Raw genomic sequence first — 11,741 nt, 5'->3', positions numbered from 1 at the left:
TGGCGGGGGAGGGGGTAGGTGTGATGCAGGACCCGTTACCTTTTTAATGATGCGTTGAATTTCCTCCACCATGGAGTTGAGATTTCTGGTGTTATCCTGAAGACGCAGCTCGCAGAAGCTCTTCAGTTTTTCAGCCGCCTTCACCCGATCCTCCAGCACCGACACCTGTTTCTGCATCTCCTGCATCCCTGAGCTCAGCGACTGGTTCACAGCGTCGTTCGAAGACACCTTCCCCTGTGCCTCAGCTAGGGGAGAAACACCGCCAGTCACAACACCAACATCACCGCCAGCCAAGTCACCGCGCCCGCCCGCCCCCCCGCACACACCCAACCATCGCCAGGGCCCTTGCCATGCTCACCCAGCTGTGACTCCATTGACTGCAGTTTGGTTTCCATCTCTGCACGGTTTCTCTCGTCTCGCTCCAGTTTGTGGATCAAGTTGCCGATGTTGACCATGGTGCCGTTGTGCTCGGTCAGGGCGCTGTCTCCAGACCGAGTCCTGGGCTTGCTGGGTGCAGCACTGCTGCAGGACGGCAACAGGTGCTGGTTCCCTGAGGGAGGGAGAACAACAATCAGAGACTCCCTGATCCCCTCGGAAACAGCCCCCCCACCCCGGCCCCTAAACCCCAACCCCCCACCTAAACCCCCCTTTCTTCATCCTCCTCCCCCTCTCCCCTCCCCTCCCCTCCCCCCCGCTCCTCCTCCTCCCCTCCCGCTCCTCCTCCTTGCACAGGTCTCTGGGTGGGTGGACACTGCACGGAGACCCAGTGATCGCCCTCAGTGCTCCTGGGCTAGTGAGGCTCAGCAGCAGGTCCCACCCACAGTATTCCTCGGCACTTCACATCTACATCAATGGTGCCTGACATGTGCCTTACCCAGCACCATCTCCTCCGATACAAGGCTCGTGTCCTCCAGTTTCTCCAGGTCTCCATCCCAGCCATCCGTCAGGGTTCGGTAAAGACACATATTCTGTGAGGACACCTTCCGCAGGAGCTGCTTAATCTGCAACACAAGAGTCGAGCCTGAGCCAGGGTCCCTGCAACTAAAAGCCCCTTTCCCCACTTTACTCTCGCTGATTGCACACTCACTTCCCCCAGTAGACACGCCCCCCCCTCCCCCATTCCATTCACACATCGACCCGTGTCCCATCACCCTGTGAGGAATCACAGACCGACCCGAGTCCCATCACCCTGTGGGGAATCACATCGACCCGTGTCCCATCACCCTGTGAGGAATCACAGACCGACCCGAGTCCCATCACCCTGTGGGGAATCACATCGACCCGTGTCCCATCACCCTGTGGGGAATCACAGACCGACCCGAGTCCCATCACCCTGTGGGGAATCACATCGACCCGTGTCCCATCACCCTGTGGGGAATCACAGACCGACCCGAGTCCCATCACCCTGTGGGGAATCACAGACCGACCCGAGTCCCATCACCCTGTGGGGAATCACATCGACCCGAATCCAATCACCCTGTGGGGAATCACAGACTGACCAGAGTCCCATCACTCTGTGGGAAATCACATCGACCCGTGTCCCATCACCCTGTGGGGAATCACAGACCGACCCGTCTCCCACCACCCTGTGGGGAATCACATCGACCAGTGTCCCTTTAGCTGTGGGGAATCACAGTCCGACCTGTGTCCCATCACCCTGTGGGGAATCACATCGACCGGTTCTGGGGAGGTGGGACCAGTACAAACCGGACAGTCTCCACCTGGGCAGGACCGGAACCAATGTCCAAGGGGGAGTCTTTGCTAGTGCTGTTCGGGAGGAGTTAAACTAATATGGCAGGATGATGGGAACCGAGGAGGGAGACAGAGGGAAATAAAATGAAGGCAGAAGCACAAGATAGAAAGGAGAATAGTAAAAGTGGAGGGCAGAGAAACCCAAGGCAAAAAACAAAAAGGGCCACATTACAGCAAAATTCTAAAGGGGCAAAGTGTGTTAAAAAGGCAAGCCTGAAGGCTCTGTGCCTCAATGCGAGGAGTATTCGGAATAAGGTGGACGAATTAACTGCGCAGATAGCAGTTAGCAGGTATGATGTAATTGGCATCACGGAGTCATGGCTCCAGGGTGACCAAGGCTGGGAACTCAAAATCCAGGGGTATTCAACATTTAGGAAGGATAGGCAGAAAGGAAAAGGAGGCGGGGTGGCGTTGTTAGTTAAAGAGGAAATTAATGCAATAGTAAGGAAGGACATTAGCTTGGATGATGTGGAATCGGTATGGGTGGAGCTACGGAATACCAAAGGGCAGAAAACGCTGGTGGGAGTTGTGTACAGACCAACAAACAGTAGTAGCGAGGTTGGGGACAGCATCAAACAAGAAATAAGGGATGTGTGCAATAAAGGTACAGCAGTTATCATGGGTGGCTTTAATCTACATATTGATTGGGCTAACCAAACTGGTAGCAATGCGGTGGAGGAGGATTTCCTGGAGTGCATTAGGGATGGTTTTCTAGACCAATATGTCGAGGAACCAACTAGAGAGCTGGCCATCCTAGTCTGGGTGATGTGTAATGAGAAGGGACTAATTAGCAATATTGTTGTGCGAGGCCCCTTGGGGAAGAGTGACCATAATATGGTAGAATTCTTTATTAAGATGGAGAGTGACACAGTTAATTCAGAAACTAGGGTCCTGAACTTAAGGAAAGGTAACTTCGATGGTATGAGGCGTAGAATTGGCTAGAATAGACTGGCAAAGGATACTTAAAGGGTTGACGGTGGATAGGCAATGGCAAACATTTAAAGATCACATGGATGAACTTCAACAATTGTACATCCCTGTCTGGAGTAAAACTAAAACGGGGAAGGTGGCTCAACCGTGGCTAACAAGGGAAATTAAGGATAGTGTTAAATCCAAGGAAGAGGCATATAAATTGGCCAGAAAAAGCAGCAAACCTAAGGACTGGGAGAATTTTAGAATTCAGCAGAGGAGGACGAAGGGTTTAAGAGGGGGTAAATAGAGTACGAGAGGAAGCTTGCCGGGAACATAAAAACTGACTGCAAAAGCTTCTATAGATATGTGAAGAGAAAAAGATTAGTGAAGACAAACGTAGGTCCCTTGCAGTCGGATTCGGGTGAATTTATAATGGGGAACAAAGAAAGGGCAGACCAAGTGAACAAATACTTTGGTTCTGTCTTCACAAAGGAAAACACAAATAACCTTCCGGATGTACTAGGGGACCGAGGGTCTAGTGAGAAGGAGGAACAGAAGGATATCCTTATTCGGCGGGAAATTGTGTTGGGGAAATTGATGGGATTGAAGGCCGATAAATCCCCGGGGCCTGATAGTCTACATCCCAGAGTACTTAAGGAAATGGCCCTAGAAATAGTGGATGCATTGGTGATCATTTTCCAATAGTCTATCGACTCTGGATCAGTTCCCATGGACTGGAGGGTAGCTAATGTAATACCACTTTTTAAAAAAGGGAGAGAAAACGGGTAATTATAGACCGGTTAGCCTGACATCAGTAGTGGGGAAAATGTTGGGATCAATTATTAAGGATGAAATAGCAGCGCATTTGGAAAGCAGTGACAGGATCGGTCCAAGTCAGCATGGATTTATGAAAGGGAAATCATACTCGACAAATCTTCTGGAATTTTTTTGAGGATGTAACTAGCAGGGTGGACAAGGGAGAACCAGTAGATGTGTTGTATTTGGACTTTCAAAAGGCTTTTGACAAGGTCCCACACAAGAGATTGGTGTGCAAAATCAAAGCACATGGTATTGGGGGTAATGTACCTACGTGTAGAGAACTGGTTGGCAGATAGGAAGCAGAGAGTCGGGATAAACGGGTCCTTTTCAGAATGGCAGGCAGTGACTAGTGGGGTGCCGCAGGGCTCAGTGCTGGGACCCCAGCTCTTTACAATATACATTAACAATTTGGATGAAAGAATTGAGTGTAATATCTCCAAGTATGCAGATGACACTAAACTGGGTGGCGGTGTGAGCTGTGAGGGGGACGCTAAGAGGCTGCAGGGTGGCTTGGGCAGGTTAGGTGAGTGGGCAAAAGCATGGCAGATGCAGTATAATATGTGAGGTTATCCATTTTGGGGGCAAAAACACGAAGGCAGAATATCTGAATGGCAGATTAGGAAAAGGGAGGTGCAACGAGACCTGGGTGTCATGGTTCATCAGTCACTGAAAGCTGGCATGCAGGTACAGCAGGTGTTGAAGGCGGCAAATGGTATGTTGGCCTTCATAGTTAGGGGATTTGAGTATAGGAGCAGGGAGGTCTTACTGCAGTTGTACAGTGCCTTGGTGAGACCTCACCTGGAATAGTGTGTTCAGTTTTGGTCTCCTAATCTGAGGAAGGACGTTCTTGCTATTGAGGGAGTGCAGCGAAGGTTCACCAGACTGATTCCAGGGATGACTGGACTGACATATGATGAGAGACTGGATCAACTGGGCCTTTATATACTGGAGTTTAGAAGGATGAGAGGGGATCTCATAGAAACGTATAAGATTCTGATGGGACAGGACAGGTTAGATGCGGGAAGAATGTTCCCGATGTAGGGGAAGTCCAGAACCAGGGGGGACAGTCTTAGGATAAGGGGTAGGCCATTTAGGACTGAGATGAGGAGAAACTTCTTCACTCAGAGAGGTGTTAACCTGTGGAATTCCCTGCCGCAGAGTGTGGTTTATGCCAGTTCATTGGATATATTCAAGAGGGAGTTAGATATGGCCCTTACGGCTAAAGGGATCAAGGGGTATGGAGAGAAAGCAGGAAAGGGGTATGGAGGGAAAGCAGGACAGGGGTATGGAGGGAATGATCAGCCATGATCTTATTGAATGGTGGTGTAGGCTCGAAGGGCCGAATGGCTTACTCCTGCACCTATTTTCTATGTTTCTATGTGTCCCCTCACCCTGTTGGGAATCACAGACCGACCAATGTCCCCTCATCCTGTGAGGAATCAGACACCAACCTGTGTCCCATCACCCTGTGGGGAATCACAGACCGAACCGTGTCCCATCACACTGTGGGGAATCACAGACCGACCCATGTCCCATCACCCTGTGGGGAATCACAGACCGACCCGTGTCCCATCACCTTGTGGGGAATCACAGACCGACCCATGTCCCATCACCCTGTGGGGAATCACAGACCGACCCATGTCCCATCACCCTGTGGGGAATCACAGACTGACCTGTGTCCCATCACCCTGTGGGGAATCACAGACCGACCCGTGTCCCCTCACCCTGTGGGGAATCACAGACCGACCCGTGTCCCCTCACCCTGTGGGGAATCACAGACTGACCTGTGTCCCATCACCCTGTGGGGAATCACAGACCGACCTGTGTCCCATCACCGCAAGCTTTCCTGAGTGTGGCACTTGGCAAAATAATAAATATAACAAGTGACACAGAATGTTTAAATGAATCCCTGCGGCATGTGGTGACATACTGCACAAATTCAGACGTAGCACAGGACAGGTAAGGTGCCGGTTAGTTATTCACCGTGTCCCTGGGAAGGAGGGGACACGACTGCTGCTCCAGGCTAGGTGAGAGCAGTGTCCCAAGAATGGAATCTGATCGAGTGCTCTCTCTGCTTTGAGCAGTGCACACTCAATCTCGAGTCAGTGCAGGGTTAGCAATGGGCTCGAATGTAGGACATCAGCCAGGGTCTCCACCCCCATCACCAGCGAGTGATGCTTGCTGGACTCCTGAGGTCAAAGAGCATCCAGCTCGGCTGTGATGCCCCTCACAGTCCAACAGCCACTGACAGAGTTGATTCCCGAAGAATAATCACGAGGAAGAGGTACCTGTGGCCATGGAACTGTACCCAGGAGTGGGGAGCAATAGTTGGGGCAGGACCCAGGGTCAGGAACGTGTGAATGAGGCGATGAGAAGGTGGTGAGCGGGATTGCAGCGTACCTGAGCCCTGGACAGGTGCAGCCCCACGGTGCACAGGATCAGATCCAGGTCCTTCTCCAGAAGGTAGCTACACAGATTGCGGTCGAAGTAGATGAAGGCCAGCAGGAGGTCCTTGCGGAGCGACACCATCTGAGTGACGTCCTTCTCCTGCGGCAGAGAAGAGCAGAGTTGTGTAGCTGTCCCTCCAGCTCCGACCACCAATACCCCGAGCATTCTTACTGAATGTCAGTGACTGATGGTGCTGAGAACTGTCCTCAGATGCCTAGCAACTCCCACTAGACTGGACACCCTCAATGGCCCACTTAATCCCAGGCTCGACTTCAACCTCTCCCAGACCTCCGTCCATCGCAATCTCTCACCACTGCCAGCTCCAGTGCCCCTTCATCCTCCCCCACTCCACTGTACTTCGAATCTTCACCAGCCCAGCACAGCCTGTGCTCCACCAGCCCTAGTCTGCACCCGCTCCTTAATCAGTGATGGCCGAGCTTCAAACCCTTGATACCACTCTCCACACCTCTCCCGCTGATACCTCATACACCACCACCCCCCTCGCCCCCCACTCCCGACTCGCAGGGTACTGCTCTCCCCAGTCCCCTCTCTTTGCAGGGTACCACTCTCCCCATCTTCCCCCTCCGATCCTGCTCCTTTCCCCCCCCATAATCGCATGTTGCCACTTCCCCCGTAAAACGCCTCACCCCGAAGGCTGTACATTTGCTGACGTTGTCTCCTAGAAGGCCCTCGTTGGCCCATCTCGATCAGTCTCTCATTGCATCGCGCTTTCCTTACCATCTCTTTTACAGATCCACTCTCTGCTCCATTCCCTTTCTCATCCGGCTTTTTATCGTCAGCATTGGAGACAACTGCAGGAAGCACAATCGGACATTAGCACAAACACTGGCGCGGGGGGGTGGGGGGTGGGGGCAGTGATGGCAGACCAACCAGGCAGGATCTTTGGGAAGGTACAGCACGGGGTTAGATTCAGAGTAAAGCTCCCTCTACACTGTCTCATCAAACACTCCCAGGGCAGGTACAGCACGGGGTTAGATACAGAGTAAAGCTCCCTCTACACTGTCCTGTCACACACTCCCAGGGCAGGTACAGCAGAGAGATACAGAGTTAGATATGGAGTAAATCGTGCTGATCTATCATCGCCCATACTGTAGACATCCAAGGAAGTTACGTTTAAACTGTAGAGTACTGTGGGCGGACCACACCACGTGATTTTACTCGAGTCCCTCTGGTGCCAGTTTAGCTCAGTGTTGGGCAGCTTATCAATGGGTGATGCTATGACACTGGAAGGTTAACGGCTGCCAATGCTCAACAGCGTGGTTGCAACGGGATGGGGCCCTGTCCAACAGTCGCGGCTGTGTATTGTGGAACCATGCTGTATCGTTCCTGTACTAAGTGTTGCTCACCAAAGTCCTCCTCGTTGTCCTCCAAGAACAGAGCATCGTCGATCGGTAGGAGGGCATTGCTATCGGTCTCGCCCTCCTTCCCTTTCACTTCCGTCTCTTTAGTCTCTCCCTCGTCTGGCTGCAATCAGAGGGAGATGTGGTTAATCACTGGAACCGAGGGCAGTGTGACGTAACTTGTAACACAGGACACTTGGGCTCCGGCTAACATTTTACAGACTCTAGTCACGGCACAATTCCTGGAAAGGCAATTTGCTTGTAAATCTATTTGAAGAAGATTTCAACACAACCCCCTCCCCTCCCTACCCAGACACAACCCCTTCCCCTCCCTCCACCGACACAACCCCCTTCCCTCCCTCCATCGACACAACCCCCTCCCCCGACACAACCCCCTCCCCTCCCTCCACCCGCTCCCCCGACACAACCCCCTCCCCTCCCTCGACACAACCCCCTCCCTCCCCCGACACAATCCCCTCCCTCCCCCACCCGACACAACCCCCTCCCCCCCTCCTCCGACACAACCCCCTCCCCTCCCTCCCCCGACACCCCCTCCCCTCCCTCGACACAACCCCCTCTCCTCCCTCCCCCGACACAACCCCCTCCCCTCCCTCCCCCGACACAACCCCCTCCCCTCCCTCCCCCGACACAACCCCCTCCCCTCCCTCCCCCGACACAACCCCCTCCCCTCCCTCGACACAACCCCCTCTCCTCCCTCCCCCTCCCCTCCCTCCCCCGACACAACCCCTTCCCTCCCTCGACACAACCCCCTCCCCTCCCTCCCCCGACACAACCCCTTCCCTCCCTCGACACAACTCCTTCCCTCCCCCGACACCCCTTCCCTCCCCCGACACAACCCCCTCCCCTCCCTCCCTTCCCCGACACAACCCCCTCCCTCCCCCGACACAACCCCCCCTCGACACAAGCCCCTCCCTCCCTCCCCCGACACAAGCCCCTCCCCTCCCTCCCTCCCCCGACACAACCCCCTCCCTCCCTCCCCCGGCACATCAGGAGCAGGAGACACCCTCCTGGGGAAATGAACCAAGGGGTTTACAGAATACGGTCATTTAAGATAATTGGCAAAAGCATCAGACGGGGCGAGGAGAATTTTTTCATGCAGTGAATTGTGATCTAGACCGCGTTGCCTGAAAGGAGATTCAACAGTAACTTCCAAAAATGAACTGGATAAATACTTGAAGGGGAAACCCTTGCAGGGTGTGGGGAAAGAGCAGGGGAGTGGGATTAATTGTTTTCGCTCGACCAAAGAGCTGGCACAAGTACGCCGGGCCCAGCGGCCTCCCTTTGAGCTGTATCATTCGACGATTCAATAAATCCCAAATCGATTAAAAACGAGATCAGAGCGTTGTAAAGAATTATAGACTATATGTTCTCAGACCAGGTCACCCCCCACCCCTGCCACCCCCCAAGGCTGGCCGGCCTGCCCCCACACCCCGCCATCTCTCAGGCCGCCCCACCCCCACCCTCTCAGGTCAGCCTCCTCCTTTCCCTTAACTTCATCCCCCCATCTCCTATTGGCTACCCTCCCATTCCCCCCCTCTCCCATTGGCTACCTCCCATTCCCCCCTTCTCCCATTGGCTACCTCCCATTCCCCCTACTCCTATTGGCTACCTCCCATTCCCGCCCTCTCCTATTGGCTGCCTCCCATTCCTCCTCCTCCTATCGGCTACCCTCCCATTCCCCCCCTCTCCTATTAGCTACCTCCCATTCCACCCCTCTCCTATTGGCTGCCTTCCATTCCCCCCTCTCCTATTGGCTACCTCCCAATCCCCCCCCTCTCCTATTGGCTACCCTCCCATTCCCCCCTCTATTAGCTACCCTCCCATTCCACCCTCTCCTATTGGCTACCCTCCCATTCCCCCCTCTCCTATTGGCTACCCTCCCAATCCCCCCCATCCCTATTGGCTACCCTCCCCACCCGTCACCTCTCCTGTTCAACTGTCCCAACACTGAGCCAGCATCAACCACCCCTTCCCTTACTCTGACCCTACCTGCCATAGAAACACAGAAAATAGGTGGAGAAGGCCATTCGGCCCTTCGAGCCTGCAACGCTATTCAATAAGATCATGGCTGATCAGTACCTCTTTCCTGCTTTCTCTCCATACCTCTTGATTCCCTTAGCCGTAAGGGCCATATCTAACTCCCTCTTGAATATATCCAATGAACTGGCATCAACAACTCTCTGCGGCAGGGAATTCCACAGGTTAACAACTCTCTGAGTGAAGAAATTTCTCCTCATCTCGGTCCTAAATCGCCTATCCCTTATCCTAAGACGATGTCCCCTTGTTCTGGACTGTTCCCAACATCGGGAACATTCTTTCCGCATCTAACCTGTCAAGTCCTGTCAGAATCTTATACGTTTCTATGAGATCCCCTCTCATCCTTCTAAACTCCAATGTATAAAGGCCCAGTTGATCCAGTCTTTCCTCATATGACAGTCCAGCCATCCCTGAAATTAGTCTGGTGAACCTTCGCTGCACTCCCTCAACAGCAAGAACGCCCTTCCTCAGATTAGGAAATCAAAACTGAACACAATATTCCAGGTGAGGCCTCGCTAAGGCCCTGTACAACTGCAGTAAGACCTCCCTGCTCCTATACTCAAATCCCCTAGCGATGAAGACCAACATACCATTTGCTGCCTTCAACGCCTGCTGTACCTGCATGCCACCCTTCAATGACTGATGAACCATGACACCCAGGTCTCGTTGCACCTCCCCTTTTCCTAATCTGCCACCATTCAGATAATATTCTGCCTTCGTGTTTTTGCCCCCAAAATGGATAACCTCAGCTAACCTATCCAAGTCACCCTGCAGCCTCTTAGTGTCCCCCTCACAGCTCACACCGCCACCCAGTTTAGTGTCATCTGCAAACTTGGAGATATTACACTCAATTCCTTCATCCAAATCGTTAATGTATATTGAAAAGAGCTGGGGTCCCAGCACTGAGCCCTGCGGCACTCCACTAGTCACTGCCTGCCATTCTGAAAAGGATCCGTTTATCCCGACTCTCTGTTTCCTGTCTGCCAACCAGTTCTCTATCCACGTCAGTACATTACCCCCAATACCACGCGCTTTGATTTTGCACACCAATCTCTTGTGCGGGACCTTGTTAAAAGCCTTTTGAAAGTCTAAATACACCACATCCACTGGTTCTCCCTTGTCCACCCTGCTAGTTACATCCTCAAAAAATTCCAGAAGATTTGTCGAGTATGATTTCCCTTTCATAAATCCATGCTGACTTGGACCGATCCTGTCACTGCTTTCCAAATGCGCTGCTATTTCATCCTTAATAATTGATTCCAACATTTTCCCCACTACTGATGTCAGGCTATAATTACACGTTTTCTCTCTCCCTCCTTTTTTAAAAAGTAGTGTCACATTAGCTACCCTCCAGTCCATAGGAACTGATCCAGAGTCGATAGACTGTTGGAAAATGATCACCAATGCATCCACTATTTCTAGGGCCACTTCTTTAAGTACTCTGGGATGCAGACCATCAGGCCCCGGGGATTTATCGGCCTTCAATCTCATCAATTTCCCCAACACAATATACCGCCTAATAAGGATATCCTTCAGTTCCTCCTTCTCTTTAAACCCTTGGTCCACTAGTACATTCGGAAAGTTATTTATGTCTTCCTTCGTGAAGACAGAACCGAAGTATTTGCTCAATTGGTCTGCCATTTCTTTGTTCCCCATTATAAATTCACCTGAATCCGACTGCGAGGGACCTACATTTGTCTTCACTAATCTTTTTCTCTTCACATATTTATAGAAGCTTTTGCAGTCAGTTTTTATGTTCCCTGCAAGCTTCCTCTCGTACTCTATTTTCCCCCTCTTAATTAAACCCTTAGTCCTCCTCTGTTGAATTCTAAATTTCTCCCAGTCTTCCGGTTTGTTACTTTTTTTTAGCCAATTTATATGCCTCTTCCTTGGTTTTAACACTATCCTTAATTTCCCTTGTTAGCCACGGTTGAGCCACCTTCCCCGTTTTATTTTTAGTTCAGACAGGGATGTACAATTGCTGAAGTTCATACATGTAATCTTTAAATGTTTGCCATTGCCTATCCACCGTCAACCCTTTAAGTATCCTTTGCCAGTCTATTCTAGCCAATTCACGCCTCATACCGTCGAAGTTACCTTTCCTGAAGTTCAGGACCCTAGTTTCGAAGTAACTGCGTCACTCTCCATCTTAATAAAGAATTCTACCATATTATGGTCACTCTTCCCCAAGGGGCCTTGCACAACAAGATTGCTAATTAGTCCTTTCTCATTACACATCACCCAGTCTAGGATGGCCAGCTCTCTAGTTGGTTCCTCGACATATTGGTCTAGAAAACCATCCCGAATACACTCCAGGAAATCCTCCTCCACCGCATTGCTACCAGTTTGGTTAGCTCAATCAATATGTAGATTAAAGTCACCCATGATAAC

The 11,741-nt window shown here is 51.8% G+C and overlaps 1 protein-coding gene across 1 annotated transcript in view; it reads right to left on the bottom strand.

The window, feature by feature from the left end:
* Window positions 1-11,741, bottom strand: part of LOC139242502 (cell division cycle and apoptosis regulator protein 1-like) — a 30,873-nt gene that overhangs the window by 899 nt on the left and 18,233 nt on the right. Inside the window, exons 12-17 of the mRNA XM_070870388.1 lie at window positions 7,299-7,416; window positions 6,670-6,743; window positions 5,884-6,030; window positions 875-1,001; window positions 359-550; window positions 40-245 (exon numbers count right to left, since the gene is read on the bottom strand). Coding sequence (XP_070726489.1) covers window positions 40-245; window positions 359-550; window positions 875-1,001; window positions 5,884-6,030; window positions 6,670-6,743; window positions 7,299-7,416 — 864 coding nt within the window. The remainder of the gene's footprint in view (window positions 1-39; window positions 246-358; window positions 551-874; window positions 1,002-5,883; window positions 6,031-6,669; window positions 6,744-7,298; window positions 7,417-11,741) is intronic.

This window comes from Pristiophorus japonicus, unplaced genomic scaffold, assembly GCF_044704955.1.
Source record: "Pristiophorus japonicus isolate sPriJap1 unplaced genomic scaffold, sPriJap1.hap1 HAP1_SCAFFOLD_1359, whole genome shotgun sequence".
Classification (NCBI taxonomy): domain Eukaryota; kingdom Metazoa; phylum Chordata; class Chondrichthyes; family Pristiophoridae; genus Pristiophorus; species Pristiophorus japonicus.
The sequence above is the reverse complement of the archived record's forward strand: the minus strand, read 5'-3'. Positions and strand labels throughout refer to the sequence as shown.